General features: G+C 48.4%; 1 protein-coding gene across 2 annotated transcripts in view; it reads left to right on the top strand.

Annotated features, from left to right (window-relative positions):
- The first annotated feature begins 374 nt into the window (after positions 1 to 374).
- RGS9 (regulator of G protein signaling 9) overlaps positions 375 to 25,700 on the top strand; it is a 35,964-nt gene continuing 10,638 nt past the window's right edge. For both annotated transcript variants that reach the window (XM_075518873.1, XM_075518872.1), the window contains exons 1-13: positions 375 to 514; positions 7,038 to 7,134; positions 9,819 to 9,869; positions 10,040 to 10,146; positions 10,918 to 10,969; positions 12,052 to 12,110; positions 12,505 to 12,581; positions 14,347 to 14,428; positions 14,835 to 14,897; positions 21,023 to 21,052; positions 21,729 to 21,790; positions 24,117 to 24,230; positions 25,230 to 25,345. In XM_075518873.1, coding sequence (XP_075374988.1) covers positions 452 to 514; positions 7,038 to 7,134; positions 9,819 to 9,869; positions 10,040 to 10,146; positions 10,918 to 10,969; positions 12,052 to 12,110; positions 12,505 to 12,581; positions 14,347 to 14,428; positions 14,835 to 14,897; positions 21,023 to 21,052; positions 21,729 to 21,790; positions 24,117 to 24,230; positions 25,230 to 25,345 — 973 coding nt within the window. In that variant the 5' untranslated portion in view covers positions 375 to 451. The remainder of the gene's footprint in view (positions 515 to 7,037; positions 7,135 to 9,818; positions 9,870 to 10,039; positions 10,147 to 10,917; positions 10,970 to 12,051; positions 12,111 to 12,504; positions 12,582 to 14,346; positions 14,429 to 14,834; positions 14,898 to 21,022; positions 21,053 to 21,728; positions 21,791 to 24,116; positions 24,231 to 25,229; positions 25,346 to 25,700) is intronic.

The following is a 25,700-nucleotide window of genomic DNA, read 5'->3' as shown; positions in this document are numbered from 1 at the left end:
CCTTTTGTAAGGACCGTTTCTAGTGTGACTACCAAGCTCGGTTCACACGGACAGCTACAGGCACCCAGCACCTCCCAGAACCAGGCTACACCTCCATCGCCCCCCCCGTGCCCGCTCTTGCTCTTGCTCTTGCTCTTGGCCCCGGCCCCGGCCCCGGCCCCGGCCCCGGCCCCGGCCCCGGCCCCGGCCCCGGCCCCGGCCCCGGCCCCGGCCCCGGCCCCGGCCCCGGCCCCGTAGCTCCCACTGGCGCCCCGAGGCGGCAGCCGCGCTGCCCCACGCCTTCATGTAAATAAGCGTGGGACGGCGGGTGCTGATTGGCTGCGGCGCGCAGCGCTGGCGCCGCCCCCGGCAGGGAGAGGAGGCGGTGGCGGGTGGTCGCAGCCAGGTGCGTCTGGTAGGGGCCGCTGCTCCGCCAGCCAGCTCCGTCCGCCGCGCTGCCCGGCCCGGCACCATGACCGTCACACGGCTCGACCAGGGGCAGCGCCACCGGCCGCGGATGGCCTTCCTGAAAAAGGTGAGGGTTGAGCAGCACCGGGGGACAGCCGCACCGCTCTGGGCATCAGCACCGGGGGGCACGTCGGGGCGGCGTCCGGGCGGGGCGATGCGGTGCCTGGGGCAGCGCTGACCGGTGCTCCGGGTGGGCGGACCCGCGTTCATAGCATCCTGCCCGGCCACGGCTCTCCGGAGCCTCTCTGGGGGTGTGGGGTTTGAGGAGTGACAGCCCCATCCCCGCGGGTGTGAGGCTGCGACCTGTTGCAGAGGCCCGTGGATCCCTGCTGGCTCCGAGGTTCAGGCTGGGGGTTTGAGGGGCAACGTGTGCGGAAGCCACAGAGGAAATAAAACTGTAATTTTGTTTATTTTCATAGCTTGGCCTCAGCTGAATTATTCTCCTGACACATTTTCTCCCTCTCCCATCTTTTTGCCCAAAGACCCTCAAAACTGTGTCATTTCCCAGGGAAAAAACCATCATCTGCAGCACCAGGCCACTCAGTTCAGCTCTGGGCCACGGTCAGTCCACTGCACGCGTTCCCAGTGCTTCTACCTGATGGCCACTTTTGGAGGATGTATCATGGCCAACTGTCTGCTCTCTGCCTCTTTCCACTATTTCAGAAACGAGCGTATTTGTGACCAGAAACAGTTGAAAGAGTGGGAAGATGTATGCCTACGCTTTTGGGTGTGATGTGTAATTTTGTAAAGCATTTGGTGTTTTTTTTTCTGTAGCATTCATTCAAAAATGTAGCCAGTTTTAGTATAACTGGTATCTGAAGATTTTAAAAAACAGACTGTTAAGCTAGCTTTTCTCCCACCCACTTCTCCTGCCTGTGGCTTATCCTGTTGAGTGGAATTAGCTGAATTTCCAGTGACAAGTATAGTCAGCCAGTTGCTGTTCGAGTTGTAGTTATCTCTCCTGCAACGCCCACAACCTGAAGACTATTCCAGGGGGAAAAGGGAGGAAATTTGGGGCTATTCAGTGCTAAGGTATGAGCCTGACAATACAAGTGCTGTACTTTTTACACTAGAGGAAATAAAGAAGGTATTTGCTTTGGTGCTGTGTCTTTCAAGGTAAATTTGGCTGGGGAGCCCTGCCAAAGGAAATACTCTGGGCCAAAGTCTGCACTGAGTAATATTCTGTGGAGTTGCATGCGGGGGTGCAGAGGAGAAGCTGTGTGCTTTGAGAAAACAACCTCCAGCAGCTGTGCTTTAGCTGCTCTGCAGGAGTGTAGCAGTCTTTGCAAAGTGCTCTGAGGTCCTCAGGTGGGAAGATCTGTTAAAATACAGCGAAGCAGTGTTATGGAGTATGTGCCACTCACACTGTGAGCAGCGAGAGGGTTTGAGTAGTTCTAGTGCTTTGCAAGTCTAAGACCTGTAAGCATGAGGAAAGGACGCTCCTGAATGGTCAGCAGAAAGGCTTTGGCTCTCATTTCTGCTTTCATTCCTCTTCTGTTTTTTTCAGACCTCAGGGAAGCCATGGATGGAGCCTCAGCTGTTACATGGCAGTGTGGTCTGTATGCAGACAGCCGTGTCCTCAGAGCTCCCCTGAAATACTGAGCACCTTTACTGGTTGCCTGTGGTGGGAGCTGAGGATGCTCGGCACACGTCCAGTGAGCACCTTGCAGGCTTAGATCTGTGAGGAGCTAAAATCCTAGAGAGAAGCTTTGTTAATTGCTTAAGTCTGTGCTCAAGCTGGCACATAAGCTGTAACCATGGGTTTGCGCCAGCCACACGGAGGAATTCCTGCCGGGCTGTCAGGCTGCTGGCCCTGTTGTGCCTTTGCAGCTGCGATGCGTCTCTGTGTGCTGGTTCTCCAGCAGGCAGCTTGTGACCGCAGCAATCCTGCCATCGGACAGGGGGAGAGGAAAGGGGTTTGCTTTGGGGGCAGTGGGCAGTGCCATGTACTTGCTGTGAGGCTGCTCTGCATGACTTGGGCTGGATGTAGAGCTTGGTCTTCATGGCCGAACCACAGGGGAATTGGGGAGCCCCTTCCAAGGCCCTGTAACACCTGCTAGTCCATGAAATACCCATGACTAATGCTTAGGTGGTTTTATTCTATTTTTTTTCTCCTCCTAAACTGTCTTGGTAGGAAGAATATTGGCACAAAAGTCTGTTGGGACAGGAGGAAGTGCATTTTGGCTATATGCGCTTGGCCAGATGCTGGGAGAGCTTAACTCAGCCCAAGCTCTTGGTGCCTGTGCCTGCCCCAGCAGCCAAGATCTGGCCTCCGTTGGGCATCAGCTGGCAAAGCACGAGGCAGCGCTGGGCAGGGTTGTGCTCTCCAGCAGCTGCTGGGCTGTGTATTTTTCCTTGCTGTGCCACATAGGCTGCATCGTGACTCATACCTCGTGGGTAGGGCTGATGGATGTCACTCGCCTTTTTCCTCTGCCTCCTCCTTACTCTGGTCCCTGATGGCTCCTCCTGAGGCAGCTCTGCAACCAGGGAGGAACTGGCCTAGGATCTGCATGGCTGGGGGCTTCTTCAGCCTGGCCTCGATTCTCCAGGCTTAGACTCTCCAGCAGCTGCTGGTCCTCATCTACCTGAATGTTTCTTGTGGTGTGTGAGCATCTGAATCGTGTTTTTGCTGGAAGGAGCTATCCATTGGACTCCTGCTCTCTGTTTAAGTGAGGCCCTGGATATGGCTGGAGCTGAGCCTTAAGCCAAACTCAGCCTCATCCCATCCTCCCTTTCCCTATTCCAGACAGGGAGATGCTGGTGCTACGCATTTCTGCAGAGCATCGCACCAAGCGTGATGTGCTCCGAGCAGCCCTGGTGAGAGGCAGTGTGCTTGGCCGGGCGGGACTGTGCTTAGGTTTGGTTTTGCTGCTGTGTGGGTTTAAGTAGGAGGCTCGGTTGGAGAGGTGACAGCAGCGCAGTGAGGGAAGAGGGAGCATGTGGAAAGAGCCAGCTACAGCCCTGCCCTCCCCATTCACAGATTTACTTCCTTTGGGCGTGGGATCATTGTGCACTGGGTGGGAACAGGCCTCCTCCTTTCAGCTTTAATTAAGAGAAAGTAGGGAATTTTAGGTAGCTAACGATTTTTTTTTCATTTCTTCTTTTTTCTGATCATCCATGAATGTGTAAAGCAGGATTGTTAGTTGTAGACCTAGAAAACAATTGAATTAGCCTTCCAAGGCCAGAGCTGTGATGAAGGACTGTATTGCTACTTGGAAATCAGAGTAGGGAGGGATGATCTTTGCAGATAGTATCAGGCAGTGAGGGGAGCTAGAACTGGGCAAATACTCACGATGGAGAAAGCAAATGTTTAATTATAGCACCAGGAGTGGGCACTCAGCTGTGAGCTGGACCCTGCTGGGAAAATTTGTCTTTCTTACATCTGAAGCAAAGATGCCTCTGTCTGGGTTGGTGCTGAGAGGGGCTGAACTCCTCACCTTGGAAGTGTTTTGCTGTTGCATGTCAGAGTCTCAGCACCTGGACAGTGACACTTCTGCGGTGCAGATGCCCTGACCCTGGGGAGCTGACGGGTGCCCACAGCGTAAAGCTCAGAGAAACAAGGATGGGAAATGCACCTGGGGTGACTCACCCAAGCAGTCCATCAGCAGTCATCTGCCCCCACTGCTCCCTCCCATGGGAGAGCATCCATGCTGGATCCATCCTCCTTCTCTAGAACCGTGGGCACCTTATCAATTGCTGATCATTTGCAGAGAGGACCCTCACCTTCCCTGGGGCTTCCCACGGGCTCCTGAAATGCAGGGATGCTTTTTCTTATCATTTGTGAGTTTGAGTTTTGCTTTGCACTGAGTGAACGTGGTGACTTCTTGCAATCAGATGAGGGGCAGACAGTTTTCCTGTTGTCTCCTCTGTGGCTTTCGGGGTGATGTCACCTCTGTGCAGAGATTCTGGTTGATCTGAAGGGAGACCTCGGTGGGGCTTGTGCCTCATGGTGGCTCTGTGCTTGAGGTGAGCTCACCCCAGAGCCTGGCTCCTTTAGCAGTCCTCCCACTGATATTTACTTCAGCGCACATCTCCACCCATCAACCAATGTCAGGAAGTGGCTTCTGGCTCTACAAAATTCAAATTAGACAGTGCTTCCCTGGCCAAAAGCGTGACAAAATGTGCTAGAGCCCTTAGCAAAGCAAGCAAATGTTCCCAATGTATTTTAACCAGCCGTCCTGGCCTCCCGCTGGCAGGCTGGTGCTGATAGCAACTCCTAATCACCAGCAACCTGTAATCAGCAGAGTGTTCCCTTAGGAGAAGAGGAAGAGACAGGCTGAGGTTTTGATCAGCAAAGTGCATGGTTTGCAAGTAGAGCAGCAGGCACCCCCCAACAGCAGCTCCCTGGCTCATCTCGTTTCTTTTTAATATGTTATTTCTGCAATGACAAGAGGAGCCCGGTGGGGTATGAACGCAATAGGAGTCTGCAGCTCTTTGCTCGTTGAAGAAAGGGAACATGCTGTGCTGGGAGGCTGTGTGGGTTTCTGAGCCAATTCCTCTCTCTCGGCTGGTAAAGATCTGTCTCTCAAGCCCACTGGGGAGGGAACAGCAGCCCTGTGCTGGGGCAGGGTGTGCTGTACTGCTTGCAGGGAGCAAATCCTGCTTGAGCCTGGTGGGACCTGCCCGGTGGTCATGGCACTACAGTACGGTGGTGATGAGCAGTACTGTGCTTACTCCCAGTATCCCTGTGTGCTGACGAGGCGCTGTCTGTGGAGCAGACACACAGTTACGGAGAGAGTAGGTGATTTCCCCAAGATCACCCGCGTTTGCTTAGAGGGAACTGAATCTGAGTTTCCTAAATTAGTGCCCTGCCTGCTGGACCGTCCTGCGTCGCCTCGTCTCACACAGCTACATGTGCATCGCTCCACGCCCAACCTTGAACTTGCTGAGGCTGAGATTGGGAGTTCAGTTAAAAGGTCTAAAAAAGTCTTCATATTCCATTGCTTTGGGTCTGGTTTTGCTATTTTAAAATATTTTTTATAAATATTTATACACATTTTTGTGTGAAATCTTACCAGGCATCTCTGCTTTAGTATTAATTTGACACTGGCTTTAAAAACAGTTGAAAATCCATTTTTACTGTCAAGCCCAGAGTGCATCCTGTCACTACAGGCTTAAATCCTCACTGAACTTGGCAAGACTTAGGACCAAAGTCACTGTGGTGCCTGTGAAGACAATACCCTTCATTATGCGTGAGTGTCATCAAGTCACACTCATTAAATCCTCTAATCCTAGTTAAAAAGCTAAAGCCTCGCCTGAAATGAATGTGCAGAGAGACCAAATTGGTCCTGTTGGACCACTTTTGATTTAATATCTCTGGAAGCAGAAGAGAAAAAGAAGAGCATCTTCCACAAAGCCAGTGCTCTCACAGCACTCAGATAATCTAAAACAAGGAGATGAGGAGTGTGCCCATCCCCACCCATCTGAGTGGAGGATCCCGAGTGCAAGCAGGAGGCTCTTGCACTTTTAGGACAGTGGTAGCAGGCAGTCAAATATAAGAGGAGGAAAATACCTTTGAAAATCTTCATCTTTTTGAAGAAAAAAAAAAAGAAAAATTGGGAACCAGAAATAAAAGAAGTCTGGCCCTGAGGGCGAGACTCATCCTCTATAACATGATCTGTTAAAAACTTAGGCAGAGAGTCTATAAACGAGCCATCAGCATCCCTCAGGAATCAAAGGCGGGAGATGTTGCCAGATAGGAGGGTGCGTTGCTCCGGGTGGCGTGTCTCTGCCCCATCCCCGGAGGGACTGAGTTTTGCTGCCCACAGACGGGGCTAAGACCCCAGGTGGGTGGGTGCAGCCATCCACAGGAATGGCTGGAGAGTCCCTTGGACACCTCCTTCCTAGGGGCTGGGGTCTATTTCTGTGTTTGCAGTCTGCTTTCCCACATGTAAATTCTGGTCCCCACTGTAATTGGTCCTTGGACAGCTTTTTGAAGCCTTGGCTCGGGTGGTGGCTGTGCTTTCTCAAAGGACAGGCCGTTCTCATCTCCCCTGGGTTTGAGCTTCTTGCTCAGCCCTGAAGCAAAGCGGTGTGCTTTTCCTGTTGCTCTTCTAAAGTCCTGTCTGGTTATTATCTGCAGACCAGAAACAGAACCTTTGCTATTTGGTCTTCAGCCAAAATATTGCTTATTTTCTTGGTGTGTGGTGCAGTATCTAGAAGTCTGTGCACAGCTGGGGTATTTGTGCAACAGAAGCACAGATTTTATTTCCTCCCCCTTTTTTCTTTCTCACTGCCCAACAAATAGCCCACTGAGCCAGAGAAGAACATTTATGGGTAGCAGAGGTTAGGGTTTTTTTTAATTTGGTTTTTTTTAGCTCAGCTCTCATGGAATGGTTACATCCTGTCCCTTGTCTGTGTGTGTGTCTTCTGTAACAAGGAGTGATACTGTGAGTCAGTGTGAAAGCTGACATGGTTTGGAGGTGGCACCTCTGATGGAAAGGGGAGGTTTGGAGACGACTATGGTCATTGCATCCATTCTGTGGCATGCCACTGCACGCCCCTCTGGGATGCTGTCCAGAGCTGCGGTGGTCCTGGGGCTCCCTGCTGTCCACTCCTGTAATACGTCCCATCCCTGCCATGCTTTGCAGATTGAAGCGCTTATGATGGAGATGCAGAATCCAGATATGGGCATCAAGATGCAGACGCAGAGGGTGATGATCACGAACATCCCACATGCTGTGGCTGGTAAGAGCTTCACCAGGGGAAGGGACTGGGCCAAGGAAGTTCATCAAAGAAAAGCTGCATGTGGACCCCATGGCCACCCCAGGGTTACCACTGCCTGGGTGCATACTGGAGCCTGTGTTCCCAAAAATATTTGCCGTACATCCTTGGAGACATACCCACTTCCTTTATCTCATTCTCACTCGTGTCTCATTTCACTCCTAGCTCTTTGAATCAGAGACACAAAGATTGATAATCATGTGCTTTTAGCTGCCTCACATGAGTTTAACTCAAGTGACCTTGCTTTCTCTTAGCATACAGGTGAATAGGTGCTTCAGCCTCCAGACCTGTCGTATTCCTGGTGCGGCTGGATCACAAATAAGGATAAATATTAAAATCCGATTAAAATAGGCAGACTGGAGTCAGACTGAACTTCAGAAATGAACAACAAACAATTAGTCTTCCTTTTAACATTTTCTGCTAATAATCATTTTTCTTCAGTACACAGGAAAAGAACAAAATATTCAACCCACTTCTCTGCCTCTAAATGACAGCTTTTCCTCCTTCAAGCATGCTGAAGAAGGAACAGACAGGGAGCTGTGCTGTGCTGTGTCACGTATGGCATTACAGGCAGCTCTTATCGCAGTCTCCTTTGTGCCTGCTAGCTCCTTTCACAAGGCACTATCGGTACCTCTGCTCCCCTGTTCTCCAAGCCCCTACAAAAGCTCTTGTGAGGCATCCTCCACTATAAATATTCACATGTACTGTACCAAAGTTTCCTCCTTCTGCTTTGGTCTTTCTGCAGCACTTGGAAATCCGGAACAAAAACTCCCGCTGAAACTAGTGAGCTTGCTTCAGGCAACGCAGGAGACAACTTAGCCAAATAGATTAATTTTTCCCCACTGTATTTGCAAAGCCCGGTTGGCCCTGTGTGTTGTTTGCCCCAATTTTTTTTAAAATGAGGAAGCAGAGGCACTGAGATGAAGTAACTTGCCCATGGGTACAGTCAGTCAATGAATGGGTAAGGAGAACTTGGATGACAGCTGAAGCTTGTTCTCAGCAGCACCCTCCGTGCATTACAGTACAAACCATATCCTGGCTTACATAGCTATTATGCAGGTGAATTTGGTGGAGTGCTTTGCATCTGCAAAGGCTCTGGTCTTGCCTTGCCTAGCTGTTAGTGAACAGTTAAGGCAGCACTGCAGAAAAGTTTCCCCTGTACTGAAGATGACGTGCCAACTAGATTAAGTGCAGGGTGAACAAGTACTTCTCTTGACGTCTGACCAATGTAAAATACCACTTCCTAAAAGTCCGTGGCTAGATGGTATGGAGGGAGGATGCCCTGTTGGTGCTCATCCTCTTTGCGTGCTGTCTGCTTTATTCTGGTTCCTTAACCAGAATTGCTACAAGTTCCCTCTTGCATAAGTCGTAAATTGTAGTCAGTGTCTCATAGGCGAGGGAGTTACAGTCTCCTTGCATGGCAGTCACCTCTCTCTAAACTATGCTATTTTTAGTGCTGCGCAAGTTGCATATACACTGATTGGCTTCTGGGTGTTGCAAAAGAGACTGATTCGTGTTTAGTGAGGGAATGGTGAAGACATTAGAGCAGTGGACACAGATCCACTGAAGAGAGCTTGGCTCTCACATGCAGGAAACTAACTAGTTAAATTCAGTGTCAGTAAAATGGCTTACAACAGAAAAGGCAAATAAACCTCTGTGTTACATGCACACCTTTGGGGGAAAATGCTTACAGAGAGAGCTGTCTAGAAATGAGTGATGAGATAATCCTTTAATTTCATCTATTTCAGGAAGCAGGTGGTAGGATAAGAGCTCTGAGCCCCTATTAGAAAGTTAAGTCATCACTGCAATGTCAAGAAAGGTCAACACCTCAATCTGCAATCCTAGGGGACGTTTGGAGGAAAAGACCCATAGTTGATCAGGGAATGAGTGCATTTTTGCCCTGTTTAAATGGAAGGAGGTTCATGGTATTTGCCCCTCAGAACATAAAACTAAAACTGCTGGAGGTTTATGCTGACTATGGGTATGACTGGCCACACCCCACCAAAAGAACTGGGAGAGATGAAGTGTTTGTGAATGCAGAAATCTTGTTTCCCTTTGATATGTCTTGTGACCACTACAACTTGGATCTGAGACTCAGACATCCCTTCTGCACTGAAAGTCATGTCTCTTAAAGGGCTCGAGAGGACTGGTCACTGGTCTCTTACTAAAACTGAGACAGGACCGTGCTCTGTGAATCTGGAGATACTTTGCAGTGAATCTTTCAAGACAAGATGGTGCAAAGCAAGGGGCGCTTCACCTTCACTGGGCGTGGAACCTGTTGCATTGCTTAAGTGCTTTCTAAGCCAATGATAAGGGTTTAAGTGTTGCTCAGACCACGTGTGCTTCTGCACTCTCATGCTGTGCCATCCTGAGGTCACTGCCTGCCTGTGGCTCCCTCTCACAGGGACTGATGCCTGCTTGGTCAGGAGAAAGCCTGAATGACAGTATGGCCAGTGAGAGACTGGCAATGCATTTTATCTCTGCTGCTCTTGCATGGTGTATTTGAAAGCATGTTTGCAAGAAGGGGTCTGTGCACTCAGTGAGATCCAGAGCACAGTGAGGGGTGAGGACTGGAGAGGTCTCATTTTGGCCCATGGACTTTGGCATGCTCCTGATTTCAAGCACCTGAGATTTTCTTTGCTTTGCAGGTAATGATATATTGCAGTGGATTCTCCAACGCTTGCAGATCACTGAAGAAGGTGGGTAGAAATGTAAAAATTGAGGCTTTTTCAGCTTTGAGTTGTAAAACTTTAAGGTCTCCATAGACAAAACCTCTTAGATGAATTCTTCTCTCCTGAGTAGCAGCTCACTTTTAAATTCCAGTGCAGTGTTTCTGTGCAATCAAAACATCTGCCTTCTCCATTTTCAGAGGCACTCCACCTGGGGGACCTGTTTGTCAAATATGGATACATCTATCCTCTTCAGGAGCCAAAGAATCTCACCCTTAAGACAGACGGCAGTCTGTACAGGTTTCAAGTGAGTTGCACCTTGTCCAAAGCCATTGAGAGTGACTTCAGCACTAGTTTTAAAATAAGGCAGCTGGGGCAATTCCCCAGGAGCTGTAGCCGTGAGGCCATGCTGTGTAGCTGCGCTAATTGTTCAGTAGGAAGGAGGAAGAGATCCACAGAGAAGCCTCAGGCCAGTTCCCTCAGTTCTGTGTGTCAGATTACAGTTTACAGGCAAACTGTGATACTTCCTTCAACTAAATTAGCATACTTGTTCAACTTCAAAATAGCTGTGCTTTGTTCCAAATGTGTGTTCCCTTCCAGGTCTTAAAGTAGCAAATGGAATTGCTGGTTGAAAGCAGAATGATCTGGGGAGACTGAATAATGAATATACAAAAAGCACAGTAATAATGTAATGTTACCAAGGTTCACAGTTGGACTGTTCCCATTACGATGGGAAATTAGGGTACCCTCGTTCGTACTTTGAATGAGGAGTCTGGTTCCCACATGGTGCCAAATCAGGCTCCAGCATCTCAGTCTGAATGCTCAGGCAGCAGTGAGGGGTTGGCCATATTAACTGACTGCAGAGCAGGAGTGGATTTGACATTGGCAGTTGTCTGACCTCGATTCTCCTGCTGTAGCTGGCCTGCACCACCATGCGAGCTGACACGCAGCTAAGGAGCTGAGGCTCTGAGTATAGCAGAGGAGAACTTTCCTCTCCCTCCAGTGTGGGTGGTGCTGTACACCTCTTGGCAGGAGTTCAAGGCTACTGTGCACTAACGAAAGGCTTGTTTTTCTGCAGACCCCCTATTTCTGGCCCGCGCAGAGCTGGCCTGCTGATGACACAGACTATGGTAAGTGATAGCATTATACATGTTTAGGAAACACGTACAATTTAGGAAATTCTTGCGTAGTGCAAGCCCATGTGTTTGTTCATGCAGTCCTGCAGCGTGTTTGCTGTTTATCTTTTTGTGCTGTGTGTCCACATGTGATGACCAGCCCTTGCTTTTTCTTTCATACTATTTTGTGAAAAATTCTCAGTAATGCTGGATTGAGGGAACACTCTGGATGTGACTGCCTTGTGGTGGCCTTGATGAGAGAACGTGCTTAAGCTTCTCTTGTATTCCACTAAGATCCATCAGACATATCTGAAATACTCTGCTGGGTAGGGAAGACTTTAAACACAGGGTTAGATTTCCCTGAGTAGTTAAGTGTGTTCCTGGATCTGAGCCCAAGACTGTCTTCCTGTAGATTTGGATCAAGCCCTGCATTCAGAGATAGTTTTTTCTTCATCTAAAGCACAGTGGCTCCCAATATCTCGTGATGGCTCTTTCCATATCAATCTTTTGTTGCCTTTATAATGCTTTTTATTATAGGGCTGGTCATGAAAGTTGGGCTGATCAGCTTGGTTTGCTCCTGTGGGCTGTGCAGTTCACAGACAGATTTGTTTATACCAAGATTGTCCTCTGTGGCTTTTATCTGCATTATGCTGTAGATCTTCTGGGGAAATAAAAAAGCCCATTTTAGATTGGAATGTTTTTAATAGAACTTGGAAGAAAACATTGGCCTGTATTTGGAAAACTTGGAGGTCAAACTCTGAAGAACCTCAGCATCATAAAGATTTGGTTCAGTATCCTTTGACCCATGAAACCCTGGCTGAGTTCCCAAAGGAGGATTGACTGCTGGCAGAAGGCACACACCACCCGTTCTGCGTGGCTGCTCCCAGCCTGGGTACTGGCTCCTGAAGCATCAACGACAAAGTGAAAGCACCAAATTCATTTTTCTTCAGTGAGCTTTTGTGAGCTTGGAGCTCATGCCTGAGAAGATACTGTAGCAGACAGAGATTCCTGTGTTTGTCATGTGGGTAGATTTTTAATTATTCTTGGATTTGATGGTCTAAGTATAACTGACTGCTTATTTGCTTCTCCCTCCACAGCCATTTACCTAGCAAAGAAGAACATTAAGAGGAAAGGGATTTTAGAAGAATATGAAAAGGTAAGGAGATGTTGGACTTGTTCCATTGCAAGCCCCTCTTTTGCTATAGCTTTAGCCCTCTGTTGCTAATGAATGGAGTGTGGCAAAAAATCACCTCTTCAGTTGCATGAGGTGTTACTCCGGCAATGTCAAAAGCCAAAATTTTTGAAGTGAAAAAGTGGCCAGTACAGGAAAATACTCTGAAGTCAGTGATAATTTTAGTGGGGATAATTGCTTTCCTTGCAGTGGTATTTTTGAACTGTTGCAATTCATGTAATTACGTTCAGAAAAATCCAGATTTCTTGGCTTGGTTGCCAGCCTGGCCTAGTTGAGCTATGGAGAGTCAAGAAAACCCTAGCATGGGAGTGCCTTGTCCAGAATTTTCACACTAACTGCTTTTTTATTTTTATTCCAGGAACATTACAACATGCTCAATCAAAAAATAAACTACAAGTGGGATTTTGTTATTATGCAGGCCAAAGAGCAGTATAAGTGAGTTGACTTGCGTTCCCTTATTTGCATCATCAGGGAGGGTATGAGGAGGCAGAGCTTCACTGTCTTGATACACAGTTAAATTACAGTTTAAAAACATACACTGCACCTTTAAAATAACTTGCAAGTGCCCCTCAAGATTGTGAAACAAACCTGCCTTTCATGTGAGCTTGGGGTTTCTCCATTTAACAAGTAAACTTTGTTCACTTCGCACTTCGTGAGTGAAGGATTTCAGATGTTTTCAAATGACTGGGCGCCTACTTGCAAAGCCTCGCCCTCGCCCTGCACCTGCGTTTCTCTCCCCGTCTGGCATTTGTCCACCAAAGACGTGGAATCGGTGTGGTTTGTGAGAGCACAGGCGGGGGTGGGTGCCTTTCCTGCCAACACATGCGCATGCCTCTTTGCAAATGGTTTTTGCACATGCATAAGCGTGCAAGGGGAGGTTTAGATTTTGCACCCGATGTGACTCCCTGAAGAAGCTGAGGTCTGATGCTGCAGCATGCAAGCCCTCATTAGAGCCAGCTTCTTTCAGCTCAGGGTTGTCCATGAGCATTTGTGGATCAGGCCACTGGACTTAGGACCTGTTATTAGTCTGGTTCAGTTACTGCTTGCACATGTCTCACAGCTGAACTGAATGGCCTGAATCAAGAAGCAGTAAATGTTCCCAGCAGGGACTTCTGGAGAAAACTCTGAAGTGCATACTTAGGCACGCAGTGAAAATGACTTGACTTAAGGAGCTGAATCCTTCAAAATCCCAGGAAAGTTATTGAACACGAGATGGGATTACTCCTTTGGAGATAGGACCTTTCCTACTTCTGTGGATTCCTTTTACCTTTTTTTTTTTTACCTCCCAGCACAGCAGGCACTGCCTCTGCTGTTCAGCAGTGTTTCTGTCTTCACTGGGATGGTAGCCAAGTCAGAATACAGCTCATCAGATAACTGTCTCATTAAACATGAGACTGTTGTTCTTGTAAATTGAGGTCAGACTTGGGCTAGGAGATGCCAAATGCAGTTTTAAAGTTAGATACCGAGACTGTGTCTGAACTAGTAGATTAAACACGTCTGAGGCTGTTTGATGATGCTGGGGCAGACTGGTGCTGAACAGCCCGCATCCACCCTGTTAACCACAGCAGGGTGGCCACATGCAAACAGCCTTTTGGGAATACTCCCTTGCCCATGCTAAGTCCCAAAGTGTGCCCAGGACTTGTCTGGGAAAGAACTAGTTGGTCCAAGCCCAAACCATGCTGGTGCTTCTTCTGTTTAATAGTAGAGGTGATTTGGGGCTTAGTGCCTGGGAACACTGCTTGGCCCCACTTCCAAATCATTTCTGTGAGAAATGCCCCCCTTTACTGTGAGACAGGGACGAGACGTGTCCGGAACGGCAGTACTGCCTGGGGACACGGGAGATGGATAAACATGAGGCAGCAGCACTGACCGCAAGTAGCGGGTTGTTACTGTAAAACTCTACCAAAGGGCTGTCTGTCTAATCAAAAGGGGATGTGTCTGCTCCCAGCTGAGCTCAGGAAGATGATGATTTCTCAAAAGCTACAGTCATGTGTGGCCATGTGGACAGCATGATCTGCAGTCCAGAATTAGCCGGGGTAAGATGTGGTCAGGAGGCTGCATCAGAGCATCACGCAGTCAGGCTGGGACCCATGGGGCAGGGGAGACTAGAGGTGTGCCTCCTTTCTCATCCCACTGGTTTTAGGAGAGCAAAATTCATGAATTCCCCTGGTAGAGTTAAATCCTCTTCTTGGCTTTGCAGGGCAGGAAAGGAGCGGAAGAAAGCAGACAGGTACGCCCTGGACTGCCAGGAGAGAGCCTACTGGCTTGTGAACCGAACTCCTGTAAGTAGAGGATGTCAGTGTGTGGCTTTAGTGCCTTGATGGTGCCCTCCCTGCATCCACCTGGGACAAACTCCCGCACGTTAAGGGCACAACTGTGGGCATTGCCTCTGGGCTGTGCACCCTGTCGTTTCTCCTTGGGGAAGGGGTCAGCCCAGGCCTGCCCTGAGTCTACACCTTCTCCTTGGTTGCTCTCAAAGGTGCAAGGAAGGGAGGTCCAGCTGTAGCACCCATGCTCGGAGGGGAGCGTTGCCAGATCGGGGGGCAGAGCTGCCCTGGGGCACTGCTGGCTGGGAGCTGCTGGCAGTGGAGCCCTTCAGGGCTCGGGCATCTCCTCATGCATTTGTGTGAACCACAAACTGTAAAACAAATGAGTTACAAAGCTATTAATGTTTCTTGTTCATAACAGCCCGGTGTGCTAGACGTCCTAGAGTATGGATTAGACCGTGTAACGAATCCCAATGAAAATAAGGTAAACCAGGTGAGACAGGTTTTCTTTTCGTACCTACTGAATTTGTTCGGGAGGATGCAGACAACGTCCCTGGGATTGTGGTTTTTTGGGCACCACAGGCTGAGCGAGTCAGTTCAGCCGTGACAGCCAAACAGGCCAGAAGTTGAAGCTGTCTCATTGTCCGGGGTGTGGGGCCCTCAAAATAGGCTTTGGCAGCATCTTTTGGCTTGAAAATACTTCGTCAGCTTTCTTGCCACACCAGTTAGTGTGAGTGTTTAGCTACAGGACATGTTTTCTGTGCTGGTGAAGCAGAATTAAGGAATCCTCTACCTCCTGATGCCTGTTGCTGCCTTTTTATTAGTGGTGAATGGACTGGGAGTGTGTGTGTGTGTGTGTGTGTAAAGGATCAGAGGAAAGATCCAGGTTTAAAATAAAATGACAGAATACCTCCAAAAGGATAATGTGTGGCAAGAAGATGGAGAAGTTGGTGTGGTGGATAGGAGACACAAAATGTTGCCTAAAAATGCATATTGTATAGCTAGACCATAAAGAAACAGAATTAATGAACTGAGAACCATGGAGGCTGTAACTGGGTGGAACTGGTTCAAAGTCCACAATAAGACAAATGCAGTCAGTGGATGAGGAGCTGGAGCTGCTCTTCTCTTTCTCCATTGGTCCTTTTAAGTGATCCTGCATTTGTGCACTTAATGGTGTTCATTTGGAAGTGAAGTCAAAGTGTCTCTCAGCAATTAAATGCAAATGTTACTGCGATCACACTCACTGTATTCCCACAACTTCTCATTTTTGTAACAGCTGTTAAACATCTCAACAGCCAGAGGCAGGATAATTGCTTTGGCCAACTGTATTTGTTGCTATAGAGACTGAAAATGAGCAAAATGTAGGGTTGGGGTGTATTTTATTTTTTCTTGCTGTAAGTAGCAGCTGCCGAAAGCCTTTTTTTTTTTTTTTTTTTTTTTTTTCTTAAAAAGAGAAAAGTAGTGGAGGAAGAGGAGAAGAGGAGAGGGATGGAACAGAGGAGTAAGCCAACTTCTTGCCCACAGTTTTACAGCTGATGTGGAAGGAGATTTTAGGTTTGCAAACAATCTGAAAGCCCGTAGCGATCTGCCAGCTGCTTGGTAGGAGGAAGTGAGGTGAGGGATCTCCATTCAATTCCCACCCTGGGCATAAGAGAGATGGTAGATTCCTCCCGTCAGCAGAGACTCCAAGGAGGGCATGAGCCAAAGGACACCAGCTTCGGGGTGACTTCACTGCCTTTCTCCTTTAAGCTGATCTCTGAGCTATGCCTCCTCTCTGGAGGCTGAGCTGAAGAGGGAAGGTTCTTGTTGCTCCTGTTTCTGCTTTTGAAAGAACGATTGACAATACAGTAGACGGCCAAAAGCCCACACAGAGTCACCTTTGGACTAGCAGCTTCTTTTTATTTCTGCAGGCTGCTCTCACAAACACCTGCCGCTCAACAGCTTTTGGTGGGCAGAAAGGATGGCCCAAGCTCTGCTGGTAAATGCTGGGCTGGACTGTGCTTTGTTGGCTGTATTTTACCCCTGCTGAAGGCAGTGTGGAGTTTTATTGATGTTTTCTGTGGGCCCAGCCTCTGGCTCTGACATAGGTGAAACAATGAGAGCAGAAAATGAGTGCATGAATCCGGTGCCCATTTATTTGATTTCTGCCTCTGTTCCCGCTCAATCTAGCTTCACTTTGTTGGCCAATTAGTTTTCTTTTATCTTGACAGCTGAGAAAGAAAATATTCCCGGTGACAATTAATTTCTGACATCAGAATGACTTCTTTGAAGCTGATATTGGCATGAACATCTCTCTTTCCCTTGCCTCAGACCCTTTGGTGGGCTGCTCCCTCCCTAATTGATAGAGTCCTCTGGGGATAAACAGGTGCTCAGCCAAACATCGCTCTCCTTTGAAAGGGACTTTTATTACTGACCCATGAGCATCCCTCGGTTATAATGAGTTAGGAGTTGTAGTTGGGCAGGAGGAATAAGGCAGAAGTAGCCATCCATTGAACAGCTAATTAAGGGATGCTTTAGCCTTTTGTTACCCAGGTCTCAGGCTCATGATCGAGCCTCACTGCTTAGAGTGTTACCAGGCAACTGTCAGAGCCTGCTGAGTCGCCTGCAGGTACACACTCGGCTTTTGCTGCCTTTGTAACCAGAGTGTCTTTCTGAAAGGTGCTTTAGCTTAGCCAGAAATCACCGCGCTAGATTCAGGCACTACTGAATGAAATGCCCTGGCTTGTTGTATGCAGCAAATCAGCCACAGGTCATTGTAGTCATTGCTAGCCTTTAATTTCATCAGTCTCTGTCAGTTTGGCTGCCTGATAAATGCATAACCTCTGCTGCATCCATCACATCTTTTGAAATAACAGGGTCAGAAGCAGATAAACAAGATAGGGGAAGACCACCAATTTGAACAAAAGTGGACATATGGACTGTTACAGATTTGATTTCCAGCTGTTGGGCTGGAAGCACCAGCACAGCGGAGACGCATGTTGAGGTGATCTTATGCTAGACTCAGAATTTGCCTCTGGCATGCAGGGCTCCCTGCTGGCTGCGTGTAGGGAAAGGCCCACGTTGCACCTGAGAAGAGGTGTTTGTGTGTGCAGAAGCAGAGCTCTGTGCTTGCCAGAGTGCTGTTTGCCACTGCAGTGTCAGAGAGGCAGTGCCCACAGGTTTTTGCAATGAAGTGAGCTGGGGAGGGAGGCCGAGCTGTGCTGGCACTGCCCCGTGCTCGGCGGCTGGTGCTCTGCACAGGATCCCTGTGGTCATCCTCACAGCTTGCCGAGCTGTGTGCATGGACAGAGAGCACTGCGGCATTCAGGGCAGAGTGCGGGCGTGATTTGCAGTGTCCTGGTCCAAAATGAGCTCTGGATAACAGTGGCCTGTGCTTGTTCTTCACTCCAAGCTCCATCTGGGCATACACACAAAAGCTGTTGTCCAGCTGTTTATGGCCTCTGTAAACACTGAATGGTGGCCAGACAGGCAAAAACATAATGACCGTTATCTCCACAATGTGGTCAGGAAGACCCACACTGAGAGCAGAGGAGGTCCACGTGAATGGTTAGCTGGAAATTAGCAGATGTCCCAGCTCTTGTAGGAGCTCGTGGCTTCAGCCATGTGGGATGGGCTCCAGACACAGGGCTCTTGAGCAGGTCCTGGCTGGCTCCCAGCTGAGCTTTGCAGCCGCTGCCTGTGCACGTGGGGAGCGCTCAGCTGGTGGCATCGGGGTGTGACGAGGCCATACAGGGTGTCCAAGTGCTGCTGTGTGTCTCGGGGAGGAGGATGTTTAACAGCACCTGGCACTCGCCCGAGACAGACCCAGACCTTTCACTAATTGCCATTTTGATTTGAAGCCTGCAGGGCTGAGGAGCTTATCCGCAGTAATTGCGATAAGTCACTTGTTAAGGGCATTGCAAAATTAATCTCATTATAAGAAATGACTCTTTTGTTCCAAATGTTTTTTCCTTCTAAATGAGGGAGAGCGGGTGGGTGGTACAGGGCACTTTGGCGTTGCTGCTGTCAGCAGCAGGGGGTAAGGATGGGTAGGATGGTGGGGACAACTGGCAGTGCTCAACAGGACATGGAGAGTATTCAGGGTCCCTTGTACCACCAGTGAAGCTGGAAACTGGTCGTGGGAGCACTGTGGGAGAATGGGAAATGAAATGGTGTGCAGCTCTGGGGTGAAATAGCTGAGATCCTTCGTGGTTACTGTGGATTTGAGAACTGGAAAGGGCTGAGCACAGCCAGCACCTGCAGCCCTCAACAGGGTGTTCAGTGCTGGGCTCCTCTTTGATTCTGCTCCAGTTCAGTGTGTGCCACTACTCAGTGATGCTCGCCCTTCTCATGCCATAGCCCCCTTTTCTGTGGAAGCCTTGGCAAATCTCCTCCCCACCCTGGAGCACCCCACCAAAGCCCCCCTGGTTTTCCCAGGACCAGCTGTCCAGAGAGCTGACCTACACGCTCAGGCTGTGGCAGGAGGGGATCCTTGGCATAGGATGCACTTAAAAAAAAAAAAAAAGATCTTTCCTTGTTTGCAGACATGACATTAGCTTTGATTTTTACTCACCCACATATAATTTTTCTGTTGTGATGGCATTTTAATTCATGCCTTTCTTGCTCTAGACAACATTTAACTTACTGTGTTCTTTTTCTCTTTCCCACCAGCTGTTTGTCTCGTGTGTGTGTGGTGTGCTGCCTGCCTCTAAGACCCCTGTAGAAGATAACACAACTTTACTACCACGTGAGCTGCCTTCAAGCCACTATGCCAGCATCCACCTGTCCTCGCCCCACTGCACCAGGCCTGTCCGAGGCAAAACAGAGGAAGAAATGAGGGGCTTTTTAAAATCATCTAATGATTTTGACATGTTGATTTTCCTAAAGTAAATGCCCTAGCCACACTTAAGTTCCATCAAATGGAACAGTTCAGCTGGCACTTGTAAATCTGATGGGGCCTGGTTTGTATCTCGGGTTCCCCAAGGAGATAGCGAACTCCTATTGTGCAGGAAATAGCTGGCCTGAAACAGAAACAAAGTTCTCTAAAGAGGACACTTCTAGGACAGTAAATGCAGCGAATTTCTCTGCACAAGCAGGTGATTTTTTTTTGCCTTCCATTTCTACAGTCCATCTGAAACAATGATGACATTGTAGAAGTGGGGTGAAGAAATAGTGTCTACGTGGAAGCTGGCCTGGCATCAGGGGTGCAGCTAAGATCAGAGAAGGGTGAAAAGCTGTTCCTTAGTCCATAAGATGTCCCAGGAGCCTTTGATCAACGATCCTGTTGTCCAAGGGCTTTTTCCTCCCCCTGATGTGTCAGCCCTTACCCTCTCGCACACAGTTCCTTGTGTGTGGCCAGCAGAGCATTGCTGCTGGTGCACCTACTGTTTGCTTTCCTGTTTGTCCCTGCTAAGATTATGTGCGCTGCAGTCATTCGGAGCTGGGCATGGTATTTACAGCAGAAAAAGCTTCCTCCCCTTGCAATGCCACAGTGAGGGTTTCTGTTAGTACTACACTGGCCAGGCTAGATTTGTGTTAGGATCAGATGGGCTGGCTTCATGGTAGTGCTGTACAGATTGGCTGATCTGCTGCATATCTGGCTCCTGCTGCTGAAATGGTGAGTGTGTCCTCTCAAAACCAACCAAGTTGCAGCAAAATATGCATATTTTTTTTCCATATAGAGAACAGTTTCTGCCTCCTGAGCAGGGTTAGTGATGATGGTTAAAATGCAAAAGTGGTGTTCCCACAATGGTCCCCTCACAAAGCAGCCCTGGGAGAGCATCTTGCCTTTCCCAGAATAGGGGCAGCTCAGGGTGCAGGTTCTCTGGTGAGCACATGGGAGAAGCAGTGGCATTCAATACCAGATGCTTCATCCCTCATTGCTCACAAACTGCACTTCACCAAGGCACTCTGCAGACCCATGTCTGCCACAGGGTTAGTTTGATAGGATAATTCTGGGATGCAGATCTTGTTGGCTAAAACGGGAGATGAAGAACTGAAACACTGCATAAGCCTTTAAAGGCTTGCTGGGAACATCCCTGACTTAGCCTGTCTTTCCTTCTCCCTCTTCAAGTTTATTTCACACAGTAAGTAACTGTGCTTCAAAGGAAGCTGTGTGAATAAACGCCCTGCAGTTAATTTCTTGCCTGCAATTGCTTGCTCATTTGTGGATGACATGTAACATAGTCTGGGTTATTCAAATCACAACGTAAGCACCCTTTGCACAGCAGATACTGCTTCTGAGGCTTTTAATTGTGGTGTTTATATTTTGCAATGTGTTGGTTCCTGTCTCCTTTAGCTAATATTGAATGATCTAATCTGTGTCTTGTAAATGAATCTATTTTAGCTCCATTAGAATAACCCCTTAATTGAAGGCATACAGGCAGCCTGCGATGGAAGAAGCAATGCTAAACAGTAAATACAGCTAATGGAACGATTTACGGTGTGTGGATGCTCTTAGCTTTGATGATACCCTGATTAGCTGCGCTGCTGTGTTTGATTTTAATTGTAATGAGAATTAATTGGAGAGCACTGCACAACGGCAGCCCTGCAACGGTGTTTTCATGTCTCAAAAAAGGCGAATGAAAGCACCCATCCCAATTTAATGATTTTTGTTTCTTTATTTTACAGAAAAAAACTATGGATGTTTATAGGAGAGAGGTAAGTGGTCCTTCCCGCACTCCTAGGTGTTCATCCTGTACGTATTGCTTATATCAGCGTTGCATGGGGGCTAAAAGCCCCCTTTGCAGGCAATGGGCTGTTTTAAAAACGCCTGGGTTTGGCTGGCAGAGTCTCTGCCCCATGGAGCTTTTGGTCAGTGTGCTTTCAGGACATTTCCTGCCTCTGCACCTCCCACTGCAGGCAGCCAGCAGCTCTCCCAGTGACGGGAAGGCTCAAGCAAGGACAGACACCAGGGCTAAAATCCAATAGATTAAAATTAGTGGTGGGGAAATCATAGGAGATACATCCAGTGGCGCCAGTGTAGAGACAGCCAAGGATCAATGATAATTACATGCTAAATCATCCAGAGCATTTGTAGGTGCCTAGAATGGTAGCTATTATCCAATTTTTGTATAGCATGGGGAGTGCTTTTTAATTACTTGCACATTGCAAAATGCTCTTCTGACATTTGCAATAAGCTCAGTGAAAACAGCCATTTTACTAAGACAGTTTAGGGATTCTCTGATTCCTTGGACATCCAATAATTAGGGAAGAAGCAGTCCCTATTGTAGTTAGCTTCGCTACCTGGGAGAGGGCATGTTTGAGGTTCACATAGAGACAGCCTTGTCTTCATATCTCCATGCTCCTAACCATGGACGTGTCTGATCCCTCTCAGATCATGTACTATCAGCAGGCCATCATGAAGTCCAGAGTGAAATCTTCTGTCTCTCTCGGAGGGTAAGTCCTGATTTCCTTCTGTCCACACATTAATTAGTCTTTAGCGCTCATCTCCTAATGAGATGATTAAGCTATCTGCTCTGGCAGCTGGTGACTCAGCCAGGGGAATCGATGTGGTGGCCACACACAGTGTTGTTTGTGCTGTCTGGGCTGTGTGTTGCCTGGGCCAGGAGGCATAAGGCAGAGGAGGGGTCAGAGTCCCAGTCGTGATGAAGAGTCTCCCTTGGAGCTAAGGGAAGCTTTGCTAAGAATGTCTGTAGAGCAGCGCCAGCCTCTTGGTTGAGATTCCCTCTGAAATCAAGAGATGTTCAGACTGGTCAGGACTGGCCTGTGGCACTTGGGACCTGGCACAGCTCTGCAGTCTGGAAAAGCAGCTGCCTGGAGGCTGCCTTGTGAGGATGCAGCAGTGTGTCCATCCTGTGCCTGTTCTTGAGTGGGATGAGTAAGCAGCGGAGACACACTGACCCTCCTGTCCCTGGTCCCCAGCCTGCTGGGCTGGATTCAGCCCCAGTGAGTGTTCTTGCTTGTATGGTGATGCTCACCAGAAGGTAGCAGAGCTGGGGAAGTCTCTGGTTATTCTGTACTATGAAGGAACACACGCGTCTCCATGAATGTCCAAGCAATTAATTAGCAATTCCTCTTCTCAGTGGGAGTGTTTCCTGATCAGATGCTTGATGAAGCCAAATAACTGCAAAGCTCCCAGTCCTAGCATTAGCCATTAGTGCGTTTGCCACAGGCATTTCTTACCTGGAATCTTACGTGCTGGCCAGTTGCCTAGAGGTGCAGTCCACACCACCAGTCTGTTTTACATAGTCATTGCCACTCAGAGATTCATATCGAATCTGAGATAAATAAGGTGCTCAGGCCTGTTCCCTGGGAGAAGACAGTGGTGGATGAATGAAATGGGAGGAAGAGTCTGGGAAGCAGCGCTGTTTTCTGAGAACCACAACTTGCAAGGCACCAGCAGTTCTGCGCATTTCATCTGTCACTGACTCCCAAGTCACTTAAAACTCTCCTGCCTCAATTTTCCAAACTGTGAGCTGGAGCTGGGGACACCTGACTACCCTCCAGGAATTTTGTGGTGCTTAACTGTTTGGCAATGGAGCTTTTCACGCATTAGTCCTAGTCTTCTGATGGATAATACCTATCACCTAGGTCAAAAAATCCTCAGGAAATTTGGATCTCCATCTCAGCTGCAGGATTGGGTCCAAATCAAATTATTATTGCTGAGGATAAGAGCAGCAACTAGGTAGTGTGCGTGCAGCAGAGCATTGCATTGATTCAGCAGGAGCTGCAAAGCACTAATCATTAAAAGGACAGAGCAATGTTACTTGAGTTGACAGGTTTAGATATGTAGCTTGGTTAGAATATATGGATTGGAGTGAATTATGCAGGTGCTGAATGCCTTGGCATTTCCAATGAGAAGACAGGATCGAGCACTTCTGTGCCAAACCTGTGGTATGCTTTGTGCAGTAGCATTGTATAATTGCAGGATCTGTGCCAAGGTGCCTGTTAGCAATGGGCCCTTGGACAGTGCACTCCCAGCTTTGAGCACATGAAACCAGTTTGGCCTGGAAGGAATTTTAAACACAGAAACCAGATGACTTTTTCAAGAATGAAAAAGGGAGGAGAAAGCTAAAATTCCAGAACATTAGTGAAATCGGTTGTAATTACAAGTCTGGCCAACTTAGAAGGTAGGAGAAGTGTTTATCTGGTTCCTGCTAGGATAGAGACATTTTTGCTTTGTGCCGAGCCCTCAAACTCATTTGCAGAGGAATGAGCCCTGTGGTAGGTGAGTGGAGGAAAGGAGAAGCTGGGATGTGCCCTCAGCACTCCCTCACCTCTCCCAGAGCTCCCTGTGCTCTCCCACACCCCATGGGAAGGCTGCGGAGAACCCACCCTGAGTGAATACAGTGCTGCACTTTCCTCTCTGTGATGTGTGGCACAAACCAGCACAGGATCAGGCCTTTGCCAGTTGGCTGGAGAAGGAGACAGAAACCATTTGGGAGCTTAGTCCCACTTCCTTGAAATGAAGAGGCAAAAGGAGGTGATGGAAGAGGGTCTTGTATCTCCCAGCACTTGAGCTGGCAAAATCACTGCTTTGAAAGACAACCAGGAGATTACTGTTTGGGAAATGAAAAAGATTAACTGGGCTAATGAATCAGTTTTTCTGGTAAGGCAGGGGCCACGTTCTAGATCCCCGTGCTGATAGGGCTGCACCTCTGAAGGTATCCATAGTCTGTGCAACCATTTATTTGGTTGTAATGGAGCTGGCTGGAATTCTGCTTGCAAATTAATATTTTGATTTTGTTGAGTTTACTTGCAGGCTTGTGAAGTACTCTGAGCAGTTCCTCTCCAATGATCCTATCCTGTCTGGATGTCTCCCCAGCAACCCCTGGATAACAGATGACCCCGAGTTCTGGGATCTCAATGCAAAACTGTATGTATTTGTGTTCTCTTGCCAGCTTGTGGTTTACACTGACCTTTATGCTGATAGAAATCAGAAAAGGGAACCATTGATTTCATCATGATAGCTGGTCTCTGATCATGAGCAGGGAAGCGTTCGCTTTCTGACACAGCTTGGCCATGCTAAAGAAACTGTCTTTTGGGAATATTCCATGCTGAACTTCCAGCATTATCTTCGTCAAGTGGAGCCTTCCTTAACATTACAGAAATTCCTAAACTGATGATGGGAGTATGCACTCAGCCCCTGCTGATTGGGTCTAATCCTCCCCTTGGATGAGTGAAGTCCACTTTTACTAGCACAGGAATGGAATGTGACCGGTTACACTCAGGTATAGCACTTGGTTTAGCGTTAACCTTGCTGAATTAGGTGCTGCCAATGGTGTAGCAATTCAGGGTTCAACTACTGGCCGTTGGTCTTTGCACACACCTCAGGCTGCTTTCTTAGGAGAGCGTTTGGGTTGGAGGCACATGCTGGCGGTCCATCCCTTCTCTGAGGTCTCCCTTGGTTTTCCATTCAGATAGTATTTGCTAATTATACAGTGGCATCTCTGGGCTTGAAGCATACAACATATTACTGGTTCTCATTTGAGACCAGCAATCCTGTTAGAGTGATAATATCCCATTAGACAGCCCCAAAGGATACCTTCACAGAATGCCTTTATGAGAAGCAAAGCTTTGGGCAACAACCAGTGCCACCTCCAGAACGGGACTGAGTCAAACCTCTGGCAAAGCTGGGCTGTCATAATGAGAGCAGCATAAATCCGAGATAAATCCTCATCCCACTGTGTACCAAGTTGTTTAATTATGGCTTGCTTAGTGGGCTGACTTCAGGAGCTCATTACAGCATTCTGGAAAACAGAGTGTGCTGAGAAGTCTCTTGGCATTCCAGCAAAGGGCATTTTGGTTTTAATTAATTTGCTAATTAGATGGGCCACATGAAACTGGCAGTGCTGTTTGTTTTCATCCTGTGCAGAGTGGAAATCCCTACCAGAATGCGTGTGGAGCGATGGGCCTTCAATTTCAGTGAGCTGATACGAGACCCAAAAGGTCGGCAGAACTTCCAGCTCTTCCTGAAGAAGGAGTTCAGTGGTGGGTCTGTTGTGTCTCTCCCTTTGCCCCTGCCTAGGCCACACAGCAGGACATTGCACAGCTGAGACGGAGCAGTGGTGGAAATCCATGCCTTTGCAGTAGATGCTGTGAGCTGAGACAATGACAAAGTCACAAAATAAAGGCAGTAAAAGTGACTTTGGAGGTGATGGCTGCGCAGCCAGTGCATGCAATACCATCTAGTGGCACAGGACACGAAATACAGCCCAGGGCACTCCCTGTGCGGGGGGACTGCTCCCAGGCAAGCTGGAACTGGCTGAATTCACAAGCTCTTACAGGCGTCGTTTGTCCCTGAGCAGAGAGCAGGGGAAAGCTGTTTTCCTCCTTCAGTCCCAAG

This window comes from Mycteria americana, chromosome 16, assembly GCF_035582795.1.
Source record: "Mycteria americana isolate JAX WOST 10 ecotype Jacksonville Zoo and Gardens chromosome 16, USCA_MyAme_1.0, whole genome shotgun sequence".
Lineage (NCBI taxonomy): Eukaryota > Metazoa > Chordata > Aves > Ciconiiformes > Ciconiidae > Mycteria > Mycteria americana.
The sequence above is the reverse complement of the archived record's forward strand: the minus strand, read 5'-3'. Positions and strand labels throughout refer to the sequence as shown.